The sequence below is a fragment of the Gekko japonicus genome, unplaced genomic scaffold (genome assembly GCF_001447785.1).
Source record: "Gekko japonicus isolate JY-2015 unplaced genomic scaffold, Gekko_japonicus_V1.1 scaffold897, whole genome shotgun sequence".
Classification (NCBI taxonomy): domain Eukaryota; kingdom Metazoa; phylum Chordata; class Lepidosauria; order Squamata; family Gekkonidae; genus Gekko; species Gekko japonicus.
In genome coordinates, this window is record NW_015164211.1 from 641,839 (window position 1) to 662,012 (window position 20,174).

General features: G+C 39.6%; 1 protein-coding gene across 1 annotated transcript in view; it reads left to right on the top strand.

The window, feature by feature from the left end:
- AHCTF1 (AT-hook containing transcription factor 1) overlaps window positions 1–20,174 on the top strand; it is a 65,432-nt gene that overhangs the window by 15,324 nt on the left and 29,934 nt on the right. The window contains exons 6-24 of the mRNA XM_015408464.1: window positions 216–332; window positions 2,822–2,906; window positions 5,326–5,476; window positions 6,213–6,345; window positions 6,438–6,619; window positions 8,078–8,139; window positions 9,457–9,585; window positions 10,241–10,331; window positions 10,428–10,517; window positions 10,694–10,834; window positions 11,471–11,575; window positions 12,237–12,330; window positions 13,423–13,546; window positions 13,703–13,759; window positions 14,969–15,115; window positions 17,511–17,695; window positions 18,185–18,329; window positions 18,463–18,594; window positions 20,002–20,149. Of these exons, the coding sequence (XP_015263950.1) occupies window positions 216–332; window positions 2,822–2,906; window positions 5,326–5,476; window positions 6,213–6,345; window positions 6,438–6,619; window positions 8,078–8,139; window positions 9,457–9,585; window positions 10,241–10,331; window positions 10,428–10,517; window positions 10,694–10,834; window positions 11,471–11,575; window positions 12,237–12,330; window positions 13,423–13,546; window positions 13,703–13,759; window positions 14,969–15,115; window positions 17,511–17,695; window positions 18,185–18,329; window positions 18,463–18,594; window positions 20,002–20,149 (2,318 nt within the window). The remainder of the gene's footprint in view (window positions 1–215; window positions 333–2,821; window positions 2,907–5,325; window positions 5,477–6,212; window positions 6,346–6,437; window positions 6,620–8,077; window positions 8,140–9,456; window positions 9,586–10,240; window positions 10,332–10,427; window positions 10,518–10,693; window positions 10,835–11,470; window positions 11,576–12,236; window positions 12,331–13,422; window positions 13,547–13,702; window positions 13,760–14,968; window positions 15,116–17,510; window positions 17,696–18,184; window positions 18,330–18,462; window positions 18,595–20,001; window positions 20,150–20,174) is intronic.

Consider the following 20,174-nt stretch of genomic DNA (forward strand, 5'->3'; position numbering starts at 1 on the left):
CATTTATAGTCTGCCTTTCTCTCCAGTGGGCCCCTGAAATGGCTGCATTGTTCTCCATTTTATTCTCAGAATATTTGGAGTATGGAGCAAAAGCATGTTAGGTGGATTTGTGTGCAATACAGAAGTGTTTCAAATGTAGCATCAACGTACAGTCTCCTGTGCACTGAAGAAACAGACCTATAGATCTTCCCCTTTTTCTCTCTTCTTGTATCTAGGTACCACTCCCAGTTAGAAGGAGGTAGGATTCCAGTCTATGCTGTTACTTTTCAGGAACCTGAAAACGATCCCCGCAACTGTTGTTACTTGTGGGCTATTCAGTCAACACAAGAAAGGTGAGTGAAAACTGACAGCCTTAACAACAGTAACCATCTCTTCTAGGTGCTGTACTTATTCATTTAGCTTTGCCGGTTTAACCTGAAGTTGATCCATTAGCCTTGGTACTCCTGCATTTGTTTTATTGGGCTGAGCAAGGATATTTTAACTAACTGTGCCAGCAAAGGTTCTTGAAGTTGTTTTCAGTAAACAGTAAAATAAAAAAAAGTGACATAAGATAAAAACTCAAAGCCCTAAGCCATGAAGGTAGAATATTCTTAAGTATAAAAGTAGTCGAATAGCAATTAGAAAGTGAAATCAGTAAGCCACAGCATCTGTCAAGAATGTAAATAAATAATCAGTAGAAACTCAAAGAAGATGTGATGGGTGAGAAGATGCAGGAAAAGCATTCCTCAGGCAAGGCAGCTGCCCAGTGAAAGTCACACACCTTAGATTAAGATTGTAACAGTTGGGCAGGTTCACATGGTAGCAGGAGATCCTTCAGAAATGCAGTCTCAGACCATTTAGGGATTCAAAGCTAAGAGTTGTACCCTCTGAAAATGCTGAAAATTGTTCCTGAAAATAGTTAACAGCCAGCAATGTACTTTGAACCATTAGAAGCTTCTGGGCAGTCTTCAAAGACATCCTCCATGTAGAATGCATTATGACACCTTTGTGATCCAAACATGGATCTTTTGCGTCTGTGAAAGAGAACACAGAAACCACTAGCGCCCCCCCCCCAATCTTTAAGCAGTCTACAAGAAAGAGGTGCACTTGACTAACCAGTGAAAGGTAGGAATATAAGAATATGCCTTCTTTGTTTTTTTCATGTGTGAGCCTTCTGATTGCGCCTGTTTTCATAGCTGGTTTTTCCAATTTGTTTCTTTTATGTCACTGAATAAAAAACATCTGTTTTAATGCTGGTAATTCAATTGCATGGAAGCTGCGGTGGCTCAAGTGGTTAAGACGCTGAACTGCAGGCTGTGGAAGGTCAGTAGTTCAGCAGTTCAAGACCCGAGTTGCCGCATGACTGAGTGAGCTCCCATCTCTAGTTCCAGCTCCTGCCAACCTAGCAGTTCGAAAGCAAGAAATTGCAAGTAGATAAATAGGTACCACTTCAGTGGGAAGGTAACAGCGTTCTGTGCGCCTTGGTGTTTAGTCATGCCGGCCACATGACCACGGAAACGTCTTCGGACAGCGCTGGCTCTTCGGCTTTGAAACGGAGATGAGCACCGCAACCCTAGAGTCAGACTCGACTGGCTTTCGAGCAAGGGAACCTTTACCTTTACCTTTAGTATGATTAAGAGAAAAAGTAGCTGGACTTCTGTCTTGAGTGGGGTGAACTAAGATTTTCAAGTCGAAATGACATGTTCACAAAATTTGGTAACATCCCTAGTTGAAAGCTGCCAAATGTCACAAAAGAAACTTGAACAACCACCTACAGAAATGGATCTAATAAAACCTTGAAGGTGTAGTCTTGTTGCCAGAATGCAAGACTGTGATCAGGTTGCGTTTAACACTTTTACCAAACTCTGAACTTCTACAGTTTTTTCTTCCTATCAAAACTATGGACTACTCTGAATTAGGTTCCAGAATCAGGGTTTGCAAAGCTCGTTGTGCAAGTTATTTGATTGTTTTCTGCCTACAAGTGACTGCAGTTACTTTCAGTCCTACGTCTGTCTGTATTTACCTGTGACCATACTGTGCTCTTTTTAATAATCTGAGTTGGTGCTATTTTAATACTGTGTTGTTTTAATCATCTCCTGTGCTATGTTTTTGCTTTACTGCCAATGTTAATTTTAGCTCTTGATATTTTATTGCTTTGCTATTGTTTTTAACTGATCTCCATGTGCTGCTTCAGGAGCATTCCAGCTGGGAGTACAGCCCATAAGTTTGAATATTGCAGCCTACCCTTCCTTTTTAAAGCAGTTTTGAGGCACTCAGTAGCCAAGCGATAGAAATTATAGGGTTGTAGTAAGCCTTATTCTGGAGCTCTGTGCAGACAGCTCACTTGTGTGTGGGACAATATACAGTTCTTTTGGCAATATGAGCCAACCCATGCAGTTAAAAAAAATCATTATGCAGATCAAAATCTTCAATTAAAATGCCTAGGAGGATTGATCCAAGCAACAGACTTCTGTGTAAACATTGGAGCTTCTGCAACCAAGGTAGCTGGATAAGGATAACAGATTGGGGCAGGGGATGATGGCTGGTTTACATGAACAAAGTTTGAGTCCAGTGACACCTTTAAGACCAACAAAAGTTTTTTTAAGGTGTGAGCTTTTGTGTACATGCACACTTCCTCAGTGAAATGAATGTTGTCCATACACACACACACACACATATGTATGTATGTGTAGGGTGAACAACAAATTAGTATACATCATAATGAATATGTTTACATGGTTCATGTTCTTAAAGTTACAATGATGGCTGCTTTCATGCTATAGTTTTAGGTGCTTTTGTTAGTCAGCTTCTTTACTGAAACTTGTGATCTGTTTTATTTTAGTGAAGGGGATGTTGTCAGCTTACATTTGCTGCAGTTGGCTTTCAGTGACAGAAGACGTTTGGCATCTGGGCAAATCATGTATGAGGTAAAGTATTCATATGATGAAACAAAGTACTATTTTATTGGACATGGTAGTGAAATAAAAGCTCCAACTGTACTGCAGTGCAATCTAATCCATATTCCTGCTACTCTGAAACAATTGGAATAAGGCAATTTGGAGTGTAGGAAGATCACTTTTATTAGATCCACTGGAATATCTCTGTATTCATTTCATATGCCGTTTAACTGCTTTGTTTATTTTATGCGTTGCTTTTATTGAATTTGTTTGGTAAAACTTTTAATAGTTGTTGTTACTTACAGTTTGCACTTCTCCCACTGAGGTGGAGGACATCTCCATGGGTTATTTCCATCGTTCCTTTAGGGAGGCAGGAAATACCTGTGTTGTCATGAGGAGGCTGCAGGAAATGCAGCTCATTGTTATGTGTTCAAGCCATGTTTGATTGACCTGATACCATGGGGAATCTTGACACAACCACTGTGCTCTTTTGATATTCTTGGTAAGGAGACTGCGCAATTGAGGTTGGAGTTCTCTGAAGAGCAAACATACAGAAGCAGTTCCAGTGACATCTTCACGGTGGTTGTAATATCTGAGATGGAATGTGTAAACAGGAGTGATCAGCTAGTCTTTGATTCTGCCTTCCAGGCTGAATTCTTCAGATGCTTTCTACTTTACAGCATGCTGAAGCCTCTTCGTAGTATTTCCCCATCTTCTGCAACTTCATGTTGCTTGCTTTAATTTAAACAAAGCACACTGTCAAATCTAGAAGTATACAGTTCTTTTATAGGTCATTTGCATAACAAAGTGAGTAGGGTTTGCCATGACTGTTACAACCTCACAGCAGAGTGTCTCCTGTTGCTTATTCTATGTATCGTGTCTTGGGCTGAGTAGATTTAGCAATAATTGATTGCTGTTAGCCTTCCCTATACAAACAGTAACAAGAATCAAATGACATGGTGGCAAAGCTCCTCTCCAAATTTGGAAGGAATGCTGAGAATATATGTAGTGTAAAGCCAGAAACAACATTTATTGAGGGGAATAATGCAAAAACTCAAGCAACTAGAATACTGTCAAGCATACAGAAATAATAATAGTAGAATGTCCGCATTACCAACGTATACGCTAAATACACACATTGTGCAGGATATTCCCTAGAAGGAAGCCAGTGTTGTATAGTGCTTATATAGTGTTAGAGTAGGATTGGGAAGTCTCATGGTCTGATCTCCAATCTGACTTCAAAGACTGCGCATTGACTTTGGGCCAGTCATGTATAGTTAGCCTAATCTGCTTAATGGGATTGCTGTGAGGATAAAATGGAGGTGAGGAGAACAATGTAAACTGTGTTGGGTCCCCATTGAGGAGAAGACATATTACCAATTAAGTAAAATAAAATTCTAGAGACCAGAGCAGTAGGGTAAAGAAGAGCTAGATCTGCCTATCCCCACTACTTTGGCAAAGGTCCAGTGCCCAAAAAGGGCTCTGGGCAATAAAGTGAAAGTCATCCCAAGGGGCAGAGGAACAGAGATGTGATATGGATACCCTGCTGCTCACAAGACTGGTAGTCTTGGCAAATACAAGCAAATGTTGCAGATCAATTCTGGCTTTAATTACAGGGCTAGAGGATGGGCTTTTCTTTCCTGATTTGGATCTGGTGGGGGAACGGGAGGGGCAGGTAGAGGTGCTGGGAGATTGGCCAAAGGAGAAATGGAAAGAGGTCCTGGGAATGTTTCCTCATAACAAATGGAGGGCAGTTATCCAGACAGGGAGGAGGAGGTGTGCTTGAAGGCAGTCTGAGTTATCTAATTTTCATCTGGAAATTCAGACAGCCTTAATTATATTATTGTGGCTGTCTCCCTGTGTGAGGAAAATGATGTGTGCACAGCACTTTCTGAGGCAGAGTGCTAATATGACAGCATTCTTTTGCGATTAAGTGTCCTGATTAGTTGCTGAGAGGCCTTAGTTATGGTCTCATAGCTAGGTACTCAGCATTTTTCTGGAGCTGCTGTTGTCCTTAGTAAGTATGATGAGATCCAGCACAGAAAAAACCGAAAGCTTCATGGTAACTAAGTATACTACTTGTGCTCTTGATGTAAACACTGATTAGTTTTGTGACACTTAAAGTTTGACAGATTTATTAAGACATAAGCTGTTATGGAACAGAGAGCCTACTCTGTCAAAGACGTTTAATGAATTTCTGTGACATCCTTTTTTTGAAATGTAAAACTATTTACCAAGATGACACTGTACCTGTGTTTTTGTGTAGATTGAGAAGTTCCTCAGCCTTTGCTTATATAATTTCCCTTACAAATCTTTTCCTAAGATCATATTGACCCTTGCTGTTATGTATCATAATTAGGATAGTATGTCCTATTCATAAAAGCGATGAACCTTAAAATTCTGCTTGTCCGTATTCTGCATATTGATTTCATGTAATCACTTCTTTCAGGGTTTGGAATATTGTGAAGAAAGGTACAGCCTAGACCTTACGGGGGGTGTTTTCTCTTTGAGAGGACAGACAAGCAACACCAAATTAATTGGCTGTCAGACTATAGAAAAGTTTCGAAGCCATGTTGACAGAGAAGATGGCATTAATGAAGGTTGGTACAGACTGTGTTTCAAAAATGTAGCCATGGCATTATAGAGAAATGAGTGTTCCCTGCTGATCCTCCAAATTCTAGACTGAAGATAATGCAATTCTTCATAAGTTTTGGCCAACTCCAGTATATCCAATTTTGCCTCAAAATCTAAATGAGCATGGCATCACCTATGTTTGGTGATGCTGGTTTGATACTGATTTCTTTATATGAATACAGTTTTTGTTCCAGTGGCTAAATTAAAGCTGTAATTAAATTGTGATTAGGCACAGACAGTTCCTTCTGTTGCCTCATGCTGTTGCTTCAGTTGAAAACTTCCCAGTCTGATAAAACATCAGTTGGCTGTCCCATCACGATGCAGGCATCTTGGGAAATTGTAGCTTTTTTACTCCTTACAAACTGGAAGCCTAAGGTGAAATTTAACCAGAGTTAGGGATCCTAGTGTGTAAGGGGGAAACACCAATTTCTTGAGACATATCCAGATGTTAAGGCAAATGGGATCATGATCAAAATGTGTAGTTTTCAGTCAAGCTCCATGCACAAGATGGGGAGGGAATAGAAGCACAGGAGCGTGACAGCAATCTCATTGCATGTTATAATTTCAGAAATCTTCATGATTTTTTTGTTAACATGTTTTTCTGCATTAAAATAGGTGCAAGGTACATTCTGCAAAATTGTATTGTATCTATGTAATCCATAGCTGGCAACCTTTTTTACAGCCATGTCATCTTTTTTCCAGTCATATCACCTGACACAAGTGTCTCAGTCTTCAGCTGGCAGGTGAACACATATGGTCAAGGCAAACCATCTACCTATTTAGGTATATTTGACGTAAATCGGTGGTACCATGCTCAGATGCCAGACTCATTAAGGTAAGAAGTGGCAGTTTCTCCTAACATATCACACATCTGTTCTGGAATTTTATAACTTGCATAACTCCTTAACTATTGTCTGTTTCCTTAAGACCAGGGGAATTTCTGCATAATTGTCCCTATTTTGCATTATGGTCTCTGGATGCTGTAGTGAGCATGACCAATCCACATCGTATCTTGGATGTCCTGGTAAATGAACGAAGCTTAAGTCGTGGTGTACCTCCATCATATCCTCCACCTGAACAGTTTTTTAACCCAAGCACCTATAACTTTGGTAGGTTTTTTGTAAGAACTGCTTCTATTAGAAACATGTTGAAAATGAGTACTAAGAGATTAAATGTGTATCATTTTAGCAGTTATCGTTGCTGCTGTTCCACAGGTATTCCAGATCATTGCTTGCCTAATGTTAAAAGAAACAATCCGTATTTGGTTGATGCAGGGATTTCAGACATCTTCCTACTTGATATTGTGTCAGTAGCAAGGAAACCTTTTTCGAGCACTCTCAGATATGATTGTGTTAGCATCCAAGGTAGCACAAGTAACATCTCTAATGACAAGAAGGCTCCCTGTAGATATGTGGCATGTTGTGGGTGAATATCCCAAACCCCATGGGGTTCTTTTCAGTGGATGGATGGAGACAGGCTAGGGAACTCAGCCCTCCAGAGGAAAAGGACCAGGGAGAACTATAGCTTAAAACTCAAACTGTTTATTAACTCCTTAAAACCATATACAAGTAATAATAGCATATAAAAGTCTCAATACCGGATACAGTGTACACTTTTTAGAAAGCACAAGGAATGTTCCTGGACTGCAGGACCAAGACCCTTACACACACTGGTGGGGTGTTGGCCGAACAGCCCAGAACAAAGTCCAAAGCCACATTTTTATATTCTTTCCAGTCTGTAGGAACCAATGGAGGCGTTAATCCAGAATGCACTAGGCCAGCCCACCATGAGGTGATAACATGAACTTTTGCTAGGATGAACTTTTGCCTAGATATATTTTACTAACTGATGTCAGCAGGACCCAGGGAACTATGGCATCTCCATAGCAATATGTTTAGGCTTTAGCGCCTGGCGCTTGGAGAACGGGGAATGTCAGATACGAATTCAAGCAAGAGTGCATTTACAGGGTAAAGCCTTAGGTTTTACAGCTAGGCTGGCAGCAAAAAAGCAAAGGCTCATGGGACTTCAGAAACAAGAAGCCAGAGTCAGTTACAGCAAACCCTGCATAGCATAGAAGAAGAGAAAGCCCCAGGCTCATGTAACCCCAAGTTCTGCAACAGTTGAAATAGTTTTGAAAAAATTATTTTATGCATTTATATCCTTCCTTTCTCCCCAATGGATACCAAACAGATGTATATTCCTATCCTCCATTTTATCCTCATTACCACCATGTGAGGTAGGTTGGGCTGGGAAAGTGTGACTTCCCCAGTGAGCTTCCATTACACATGTGGGGAATCAATCCCTGGTCTCCCAGGGATGTAAGAAGTTTGACACAAGTGCAGTTGGTTCTCTGACTTCTGTAGAGACCCTCTCTGTCTCCTTGTGCACTGCAACATAGTGGGCTCCTCTTTATTACTTTATATGATTCCAATCACTTTTGCATCACCTGCGTTTTCTAGAGAAATGTTTGAATATTGTTTGAAGAAAAGCTAATAAGGATCTTTAATTTTTGAGCATTATCAGTATCTCATTTTGCTAGCAATGAGAATGAAATTCTTTCTTTTTAGATGCTACTTGTTTGCTGGACTGTGGAGTTGTTCATGTAACTTGCACAGGATTCCAAAAGGATGTAAGTTTATTTTTGAAGTTCTGCATCTCTTTGGACGTTCTAATTATATATGCTCTTTCCCATACAAATGTTATATAGATCAAATCATTACCATGGGAATTTTATCTGTAAGGTGTCTGAGAGGTCACCAACCCATCGTTACAAGAAATGAGAAGGAAAAACTCATGTTGTATTCATTTCTGCACCATATGTGTGTTTGAACTGGTTTTATAATTCGGTACATTCTAATGCTTGCAAAATGGAGTATGCTGCAGTTGTCATTCCTGATTATAGGCACTTGCAAATCAAGTCAGGTTAAATATTCCAGAGTGCTGAAGATGTGTATTGACTGGACTACAGAGAATATAAGAATAGTGCTTGATAAGTAGTTATTTCCTTATTTTTGTGTTTGAATAGTTGGAACTACTACCTGTTCATGCTTCCGCATATTTAAAGAGAAAACCTTATCATTTTCACTATCAGCCTAATTTTGCTTAAATCATCATTTAATCCGGATTTGAAAGGAAGAGAACAAACCACAATCTATAGCTTGCTGCAAAAACAGAAGTTGGGGTTTTTTTAAAATTCAGATCTATGCATAGGGAGGAGAGGGGGAGGAATGTTGGAAGCTGTTGGTTTTCCTTAAGCTATTCATCCCTTCTAAAGGAAATACCAGAAAGAAATTCACTTTACGGCTGGGAATTGTTGAATGCTTCAATAATCCAGAACCTATTGCTGAAATAGGAGTAATGAATCTAAAACATATTGGCTTGGACCCTGAAAGACACTTGTATGTGAGATCTTCCTCACAGTTTTCCCCCTGCAGCAGTCTGTCTTGCCCAGGAAAAAGCTGCTGTTGGGAGGGCTCATATAGACAGAAGCAACGCATCAGGGGTGGCTTCATGGAGGAGGTAGGCAAAATTACCCCCCTCTGAGACAGCCAACAAAATCTCTTTTGCAGACAGAAGGACCTATAGAAAGCTAGGAGGAGCCACTCCTGCTTGATTCTGCCTCTTCTCTGCAGCCCCCAACTGACTAGTCTTTTTGTCTGTGCAGGCCAAATAGAGCTGTTTTTGCAGTGGAAACTCTGGGAAAGATCTGTTTGTGCATGTACCTAGTTTTATACAATGTAATTCACTGGCATTGTGAAACTGTCATAATGTTTCATTTCAGGAAAAAGTTATAGCTAAAAAGGTTTTTTCTGGCTTTTGTTAAGGGTTGTTATAGGATGCTTTTTGATTACTTCTAATTTTGCACTTTTGTGCAATTATTATAGTGACAATTCCTAATTGCTTTTGTGTTCACAATTAATTGCTGCTTTTTGTGGTTTAATTTCAGACTTTGCATTTCTTAAAACAATCTGGTGGTTCTTTAAATGAAGCTATTCCTGACAGTTATAATAGATGTCTTATAGCTGGCTTGCTTTCACCAAGGTTTGTTGATGTACAGCCTTCAAGTCTGAGTCAGGTGAGTTCATGACAAATGCATGAAAGACAGTGCAGACTTTTACTCTGTATGCACATGCATGTACGTGCATGGACTAGTGAGACTAATAATATTTTGACTTCTGGCACAGTTGTGGGAGTAAAATGATCCCAGTAGCTTTGGTAGATGGCTTTTATCCATAAAGTGATATGCAGTGTTCCCTCTAAGCTGAGTTAGTGTGAGCTAGCTCACAGTTTTTTAGCCCCCGGCTCACACATTTTTGCTTTAGCTCAGGAAGGATGGCTCCAGAGCCAACTAATTTATGCAGTAGCCAAATCACTCGCTCACAACTTTAATGCCAGCAGCTCACAAAGTAGAATTTTTGCTCACAAGACTCCACAGCTTAGAGGGAACATTGGTGATATGTGAACCTGCTGATTCTTTACTCACTTCATGCTTTGGTATCCTTGTGGACTGTATTGCTGCAGTGGGAGCTGAAGGAAATAGAATCCATTAGTCTCTTGTTCTGCTCCATGGCACCTCTGCCTTGGAGTTCTGTAGCAGTCTTTTCTGTCTTTCCCAGTTAACATTTACATGCGGCTGTTGATGAAGGTATCATTGGTATGCTGGCCACACTGTTTTTCTTGCGCTTGTGGGTTAAAAGGTGGGATTTAAAATGAACTTTTATTTGTTTTAGGAAGAACAGTTGGAAGCTGTGTTATCAGCAGCTGTCCAAACTAGCTCTTTAGGGCTACTCACAGGCTGCATCAAGCAGTGGACCTCTGAAGGTAAGTATAGCTTTACTCCCCCCCCCCTCCCAAATTGCTGTTTTCAGTCTAGAGATAACCGATTCTCATAACTTCTATTCCTGGTTTTCTTTGAAGAGCAACCAGATTCTGCCCCCAACCTGCGCTTTGTTCTTGAATGGACGTGGAATAAAGTGATTAGCACAAAAGAAGAGTTTGTTCGATTATGTAAGTAGTATACTACATATGTTGGAGGTATTAAGGTTGGATTACCATGCATTGTCTGTTTTGAATCACTGGGCTGGGTTATTGCTTCATTTACTCACGTTGAGATGAACACCTTTAAATCACTCTGAATTATTAATAATAATAATAATGTCATAATTTTGTCTTTGTTTTATAAGGTGTCCCACTGTTTGACGGATCATCTAACTTTATTGATCCACAAACACTACAATCTCTGCAGCACTGTGAGTTGCTTCTTAGCAACCTTAACACAGTTTTGAACTGCTTTGTAACAGAGGCACAAGAACTCACAGAAAAAGGTTTGTAAATGAGAGGAAATCTAATTTGCACATCTCATCATATAATTTCCTAACACAAAGGAATAGTATTCTTTCCCCCCCTTCTTTATGTTCTACCAGTGATGTGGGACAGAATGCTTCATATTGAAATTTTTTTCAGTCGTGGGTGGGTGGACATTTTCCCATTTCTAAAATTAACATGATATATTTATTTAGTTTTAATTTACTGAATTATGTCAAAAAGTGCTAGATCAGGTCACCATCTTTCAAAGACTTTTTTTCAATTCCAGTTTATTTTGGGGGGAGGGGAAACTACTTTACTGATTTCCAGCTTCTTCCTAGTGGTGGTCTCTTTCTTTTCCCTGTTATTTTTTTAAATGATTGAAGCAGATACCAGCGTTTAATCTTGATGAAAGGCCATGCCTTTAAACATCTGGCTGGGACTGCTGTTCTCTCAAAACCAGTATGGAAGGAAATAAAACTAAATGTTACCCTCTTATCCTTCCCTTCCCTTAAGATGAGCAGAATGGTGCATTTGCAAGTAAATGTTTATTCACATAGGCGGTCTTGTTTGGATTACAACCAACACTTGAAAGATTGCTTTCCGACAATGGGTTTATTCTAAAAAAATCCCCCAACGTATTAATCCTTTTGCAGGTATCACAGATTTAACAAATAAACAGGCTGTAACGAGTCTTCTTTTGCAATATGTGCAAGTTGTCATCTGGTTCTGTCGGTCCAGTCTTCTTCCTGAAGGCTTAGGTAAGCTTTAAGAAACAATGGTCCATTTTTCCTGGGCTGTAATTGGGTAGCACAGCTAAAACACACACAGTTGGGGAAATCATATTGCATTTTGTATTACTTAGTTTCACTTTGCAATTGCTGAGATACTGTACTTTGGACAAATCCTAGAGCAATACTGCAAATAAAATTCATTGTGTGTTAGGGTTATTTTTAGTTGACCACATGGAATGTGTTTGTTATAAAAGCTTCACCATAAATGCCATTTTAGTGTTGAAAACGAAAAGTTGTTCTCAGTAAAAGGTACCACCCCTTGTTGAAGAGGAAGGCTATATAATTTTCATTGTCTAAACTTTAGAACCAAAATAGCCTAAAAATGAACGAGTCTGTCCTTGATGTACAGTTCTATGTTGATATTACTGATATTACTACTGATTAAATGTTGCTGAATTGTAAATTAGAATTATGGCTTTGTATTTTCAAGTGTGAGTTGCTTGGAGAGCTGGATGGCTTGGGAAGGTATTGTTTTTAAAACACTGCACTTTGAGAGTAAGTAGTTGAGTTCGTTTGAAGCTATGAAATCCTAAAGCTCTCAAGACAGTATTTACTTTTATGTTCTGTTTTCAACTGGGATTGGTTTTTATAATTTTTTGTAAAATGAGTGTTCATTTCTTATGTGTAGATGAAGATATGCAGTTATCAAAACCTTTCTACGATTACCAGAACATACAGCGCTTCTATGTCAGCAGTCGTCAGAAATTAGAGCGCTCATCAAGGTAAGTCTGCTGTAAAGAATTTGAAAACCCTTCATGACATAATGTGAAGAGGAGCTATAGTGTGCAACCCCACTCCATTGCATACATTGGATCTGTTGTGTATTCAGTGACTTAAGGTAATGAGCATTAACTATCAGAATACTTATTATCAGCCACCCAACAAAAGCCGGTGTGTTAGTGATTAGAGTTTCAGACTAGGAGATCTAGGAGACCCAAATTCATATCCCTACTCTGCCCTGAAGCTTATTGGGTGACGTTGGGCCAGTCACACACCCTCAGCTTAACCTATGTCACAGGGTTGTGCTGAGAAGATAAAATGGAGGAGAGGAGAATAATGTAAGTTGCTTTGGGTCCCCATTGCAGAGAAAAGCAGTTGAAGTATAAATGCAGTAAATAAGTAATTATAGCTGTAAATGGAGGGGGAGATAAAGAAACAGCGAAGTTTGAGGATGTAGGGGCTGCCAGGAGAAAGGAAAGAAGAAATAACATGGGGAAGGGGGTACAGAGGAAAGAGAAGTGACTTCCATAAGTCTTTGCAGGTGTCCTACCACACAACAAGGCTCAGACTAGCAGCCGACACCACACAACTGGGCCATATTTTTCCTGAGATGATGCTGCTGGGGGAGGGAAGGAGAGGAAAGCTGAAGACATGCGGGTAGACAAATGTAGGTTGGGCTGGTGAGTGGAAAGGAAAGAAGAAAGCATCAAAAGGGGACAGGCTATGGAAGCTTTCAGGGAAGGGAAAGAAGAAATAGTGGTGGAGAGGAAAATGAAGTCAAGCCCTTGTAGATTGTTCCTCCCCCTGTATATATTTAATTATGTATTTTAAGCCTGTTTTAATGTTTTCTGATTGCTTTACATATTTAGGCCTGATGACTTCTAAGCTATAAGCTTCTTTTTATTTTACTTTCTGATAATCAGATCAAAAAATTTTAGTTGCAGATATTTTATGGAGTGAGATACTGAAACATACAATCTAATTGTACAGTCCATTATCTATTAGGCATTTTTGTATATGCGGGTCTAGTGAACCATGAACAATTAAGACATGTGGAAATACAGAATATTGCTTTTTTCTTGTTGTTGTTGTAGAGGTAAATGGAACCCCGACTGCTTGATGATTGATGGAATGGTCTCTCAGTTGGGTGACACTGTTGCGAAGCTGTGGCAAAGAGATGATGGGGGGACAGGGAACTATCCTCCTCCTACATTACATGTAAGTAGATTTTCTGAAGGTTCATCAGGGTTTAATATAGGAAGGCTGCAACACTAAGAATGCTCTCCTGGGAGGGAGTAAGCTTCATTGAATCATATCTGAATAGACGTGTTTAGGATTGCTCTCAAAATATGATTTGTGTGTTCTGTGTTACAGGCACTCCTCGATCTCTACTTGTTGGAAAACATAGAAGATCTCTACAAACACGCAATTGTATCCTTTGAAAGATTTAAGCATGCAGTCTCAGATTCTGCAGTCTACGAATTTTAGCCTTTTTTTCTTTGGCAAAAAACCTCAGATCTGAAGAATTTAGCAAAGCAAAAGAAAAAAGCTGGCATGTAGAATTAAGCTTAATAGCTGAAAGGCCCAAAAGCCAGAAAATGTACCAGAAAGGCAATTCCTGCTTCTGTGGGCAACATGGCGTTCTAAGTAGTGTGCTACAATAAGTAAGGAACAGAACACCCAGTACTATCTGCAGTTGTGTATTGGACATCCATAAACAATATTAAGATTGAGTTATTGTTCAGAAATTTAAATTTTTTCCTTCCCCTCATGTGCACATAAAATATAGATTATTGTTGGACGTCATGGTTTCGCCTTTTATCAGTTTTTTCCATAGTATTTCTCTTTCTTGAAAACGTGGCCTCCAGTTACAAATTACAGGCTTGCACAAGTGAAAGACTATTGGATTTAATCTCACTCTTTTTACAAGTGTCTCTGGTGCAAGGAGTAAAATGGCTTTTCCGTGACTGAAATATCCCTTCGGACATGTAAAAGAGCTCCTTTTTAAAGATTCCTGGAGAAAGAATAAAGTACATGAATACAAACTTATTTTGCACCCCTCTGAAATACCTGAATATGCTTCAAAGCCACTATTTTTCTCTTACTAACAAGTGGCAGAGGTGGCAGTTTGGCATTTTGACGTTTATACACCAGAGTTACCTTACTAATAATTTAAGGATTGGGATGGGTGTAGCAGTAGAAAAGAGCAAGAGTCCAGTAGTACCTTAAAGACTAACAAAATTTGTGTCAAGGTAGGAGCTTTTGTGAGTCACTAAAGAAGTGAGCAGTGACTTATGAAAGCTCATACCCTGCCACAAATTTTGTTAATCCTTTAAGGTGCTACTGGACTCTTGCTCTTTTCTACCAATAAAGAGTAAGCTTGCTGCTAGTAAAATAAATAGAGACTAAGGGGGAAAGCTACCAAAATCAGTCTTTCTAACCTAGAAACTTTTCATTCCATAAGAACTCAGATTTAAAAAGAATTTGTTTTCTTGTGCTGATCAGTTCAATACAGAATTTCAGTTAATATCTGAATGCTGCAGGGAAGACTTTTTGTGATATGGTGTATGTGTAGCTTGTTCAGGCACTTCATCAGAAATTCTTGCTTTCTAAGTAATTAACTTTAATACTACTTACCAGACAATTTATTTACTTTTGGACATTATGCATTCCTGTCCAAACAAAACTGATACTACAATGGACTCTTTCCCAACTGCCTTTGCCATCCCTGTTGGTGTGGTTAACCTAATTCAAGGTTATTGGTGCTTGGATCATGGTGACTGTGAGGTGAGCATAAGTGACATATTTCAGTGCAGCAATTATGCCACATTTTGTCTTCCTCTTATAGCCATATCATCTAATCAGTTTACATTAATAGCAGGAATCATTAGTTCCTGACTGCCTGCTCTGCAATTCTGATGTTAATAGAATCATTGCTTCTCTCCTGCTTATTGGTACATTGACTCTGAAGCATGTATGCTTACTAGTCCATCATGAAACTGTAAGGAATGGGATGTGTGGATAGTATTAGGAGTGTGTGCTCGGTATATACTGAGCTGAATAAATACCTGAAAAATACCTTATTGGTATTTTTCAGGTATTTATTTAGCTGCATCAGATCAGGTAATCTGATTCAGCTACCAAAATAGTAGCACCCAAATAAAAGCGGATATTATTCAGCTTTTATTCAGGCGTAGGACGACTCAACGAGTGAACTCAGAAGGCATTTAAATGCCCCAGTGTTAGATTTAAATGGCTAAAAGCCTTTGCATCAATCCTCCACTTGGAAGCGTGTGGGAGCAAAAGGGATAGATGATTTGGCTTCCAGCCATGGCAGCCTCTCCCTCAACCGGATATGGAACAACTGATTGGTTTAGCATAGGAAAAGGAGTACGACAAGGATGTATATTGTCACCTTGCTTATTTAATATATATGCAGAGTACATCATGCGAAATGCTGGCCTGGATGAATCATAAGCAGGGAAAAGATCAACAGATATGCAGACGATACCACTCTAATGGCAGAAAGTGAAGAGGACCTAAAGACCCTCTTGCTCAGCGTGAAATAGGAAAGCGTAAAAGTGGGCTTGAAGCTCAACATCAAAAAAACTAAGATCATGGCATCCGGCCCCATCACTCCTTGGCAAATAGAAGGGGAAGTCGTGGAAGTAGTGACAGACTTCACGTTCCTGGGATCCCAGATCACCGCAGATTGTGACAGCAGCCATGAAATTAAAAGACGCCTTTTCCTTGGGAGGAAAGCGATGGTGAACCTAAACAGCATGATAAAAAGTAGAGACATCACCCTGCCAACAAAAGTCCGCATGGTCAAAGCAATGGTATTCTCAGTAGTCATGTATGGCTGCGAGAGTTGGACTATAAGGAAGGCCGAGCGCTGAAGAATAGATTCTTTTGAACTATGGTGCTAGAGAAGACTCTTGAGAGTCCCTTGGGCTGCAAGAAGATCAAATCAGTCAATCCTAAAAGAAATCAACCCTGACTGTTCCCTGGAAGGCCAGAGAATGAAACTGAAGTTCAAATACTTTGGCCACCAAATGAGAAGGGAGCACTCACTGGAGAAGACCCTGATGCTGGGAAAGATTGAAGGTCAAAGAAGACGGGGATGGCAAAGGATGAGATGGTTAGACAGTGTCATAGATGCAACAAACAAGAAATTGAGCAAACTTCAGAGGACGGCAGAAGACCGGAAGGCCTGGCGTGATCTGGTCCATGGGGTCGCGAAGAGTTGGACTCGACTGTGCGACTGAACAACAACAACATGGCAGCCTAACAGCGGACAGGGTCACCCACCCAGCTGTTAGGGAACTCAGAAGGCCTTCTGAACTTGCTGAATTGTGCTGCCATGGCAGTGCGACTCAGCAAGTGAACTCAAGGCATTTAAAGTTTAAATGTCTTCTGCATTCCATTATAGGCTATGGGGACAATCCCCATAGGGTATAATGGAGCTTAATAAATTCGGGTTTCCCAGATACTTACCCAAATCTCAATTTTAAAAAAGGTAAAGGTTTCCTTTGCTTGAAAGCTAGTCGAATCCGACTCTAGTGGGCGGTGCTCATCTCCATTTCCAAGCAAGAGAGCCAGCACTATCCAAAGATGTTCCCGTGGTTATGTGGCTGGTATGACTAAACGCCGAGGTGCATGGAACACTGTTACGTTCCCACTGAAGCAGTACCTATTTATCTACTTGAAAATTCCTGCTTTCAATACAATACCAATATTGGGATTCGGGCAAATTCGGGAATACCAATATTTTTCAGGTCCAATAGACCTCAATTGGAAAAATATCGGGGGGGAAAATTTTACACGCACTTTTTGAGCCACTGGAAGATTTGCTGCGCATTCTATTATATATGAATACTTTCTCAGATGGATATATAGATTTAGGTTAAGGTCCAGCGGGCTATGTGTACAGTACTTGTTAGTCACCTCTTTCTTTCTGCTGTCCCTGAAAAGCTGACCTTAAATTTTGGAGAACCCCTTGAGCAGTGCTGTGTTGTGTGAAAGGAGCTATCACTGGAAGGAGAAGACTTCAACTCCTGTGCAACTCCTTGTGCTCATGGCCCTTTTTAGGTTCTGTCTAAATGATAACATGCATTTGTCAAGATAAGTAGTTCCCAGTATCATTATTAGCATTCTTAACTGTAACTTTGGACTTTTGCAGAACTCTCTGACCTATTTGTTTCATCCAGCTACAATCAAATTGTCTTGGCAACACATGCGGATAATTCAGGTCTTCATGTGCCAAGGAGAGCACAGGCGAGCGCTCAGATACATACAGATGATGAAGCCATCAATGACCAGCAGCAGTGAAGTTGCACTACATCTTACTGTCTTGCTGTTCAATAGGTAAAGAGAAGGAACGAATTATCTTCGTAATGATGTTGGGCTATATTAAAGAAAAACACCTCTATGTTATTGTTGCTGCGCATTCTTAATATAACAAAGTAGCATGAGTTGGATATTCTAACTACAGCCTGAGCTAGCGGCCTTACACAGTCTAAGAAGATCAAGGAGCTGACTGTGAGGAGAGAGAACTGAGTGACAACGACCGCTGTGAAATTACCAATATTAGCACTTTATTATGTCTTATGGTTTAAATGGTTTTAGAATTGTTTAATTGTTTCAATTGTTGCTGCTTAATCTATATTCTATGCATACTGTAAATTCTATGTTGTTTTTATGTAAGTTGCCCTGAGTCGGCCTCGGCCGGGAGGGCGGGGTAGAAATTTAATAAATCAAATCATATATGTATCCAGATACTAAGTGCACGTTAATGCAAATTTATTTTTTTCTGTGGGGCAAAGTTTTAATCTGTGTTTCAAAAATCAATTGTAGTTGTATGGTGGAAGCATGGAGTGTGTTGCGGCAACATTCTACCAGATTAAATGTAGAAGGAATGCTTAAACATGTGTATGAAGTCTGCCAGGAGCTAGGACTAATGGAAGACTTGCTGAAATTGCCATTCACAGACACAGAACAAGTAAGTTTGGATGGGGATAAATTATGAGAGCACAATTCCATGTGTTAAAAAGTGATTGAAAACTTTTCTATATGTGTACAAGTACTTGCAAAATTACAGCCTTCTTAATATTTTTTGTTTTGTTTTTTTCTAGGAGTGTCTAGAGAAGTTCTTACAGACAAGTGCTGATGTTCATAATCATGAGTTCCTTTTAGTTCACCACCTCCAACGCGCCAACTATGTTCCTGCACTGCAGTTGAACCAGTCATTGAAGATGAATCTTCTGGTAAAAGCATAATTGTGATTGTTGAGATAGGTCTGGGGGGGAAATCAAGATGCTGACCTGGAAAAGTTACCTCGTTAGGCTGTCAAAATCAAGTATTCTATTTATAGCTTAGTCTTTTGTCTCACATTTGTGATAATGTCACCTAGTATCCATGTGTTAATGATTGCTTAAATGAAATTGACTAGAAGTAGTTTACTAATCCCGCTGAGATCCGTATGGGTAACAAAATACACTGAGGAAGTACGCTTGTACATGAAAGTTTATACTGTGAATACAACTTTGTTGGTCTTAAATGTGCCACTGGACTCAAGCTTTGTTCAAAATACACTTGGATAAAACTTGTTGAATGTGTAACTTACATGGTAGCGCTGAAGTAATAATCAAATGTGCAAGTTTAAGTGGTCATGTGTAAGGCGCATTACAGGGCAAAAGTATGCTTTAATTTTTCTAACAGAGATGTAATGTATGACGTAGCAAGTTATTTGATAGAATCTGGTAATAGAGCAAGAACAATGAAAAATTGTCTGGGTTTGGAAGTTTCTTGAAGCTGGTGCTGGGACATACCCATACACATGACCACAGAAAATTTCAGCTAGGAGCCATTATTGGGCTTGCTTTCCAAAACAGCCTAAGCAGCACATAGCTGTAATTCGTTTATCAATTTCCTAGCTTATTAAAGAGCAGTGCCCACTGCGTGTCAGTGAGCTCCTCCATAGGATAGTCTATAGTGTCTTGTGTTCAAGCTTGCCCTCATGCCAAAATCCTTGCTTGCATTTTTACACCAAAAGAAAATAGCAAATCGATCATCCTGGCAAAATTAATCTGGCTGTTTCAAGATTGAATCATACTGATTATCCCGAAAAGAAACTAAATTTTCTAACATACGTATTTTATATACTTTTTGGGCTTTCAGTTATTCCATAATTTAAACGTTCAAAATAAAATCCTTTCATCCAAAGTCAGGTTTTTTAGTATTTGCAGCCTTCCTTTTCACCGTATGTTTATTGTTTTCCATGATACTTCAACAAAGAATGACCTTACAAATTAAAAATAAATAAATCACAAGCTTGTGGGTTACAGTACTAACCAGTGGTAACAAACAAATAAAACTCCCTATGCCAATTTGTTCTCTAATATAGTTCAGTCAGTAGTGCATTAACAGTTGGCTAGAGCAAAATCTCCCAGTCTCTTTGGTGTCAAACTCATATGATCCATGCAATGTACAATTTCACCATGTAGTATTGATCTAGGATAGAATTTGTCTTGCACTGCCTGTGTAAATGAGAGGCCTCTTTAGTGATTGTATATTAGGTTTCTAAGGTGCTAATGGACTGAAATCTAGCTGCTGTATTTGAATTATTTCTAGAAGTGTTCTCTTGCAGTTCATCTCTTTTTGTGTTTTAATAGAATGACCGTGATCCCCGTTGGAGAGAGAGATCAGTTGCCAGAAATTCTATATTAGAACAGTATGGGAAGGTCCTACCTAGGGTGCAAAGGAAGCTGGCCGTTGAGCGGGCCAAACCATACCATTTGCCTTCTTCACTTCGTCGGGAAGGTAATTTTCTCATTTCATTAGGCAG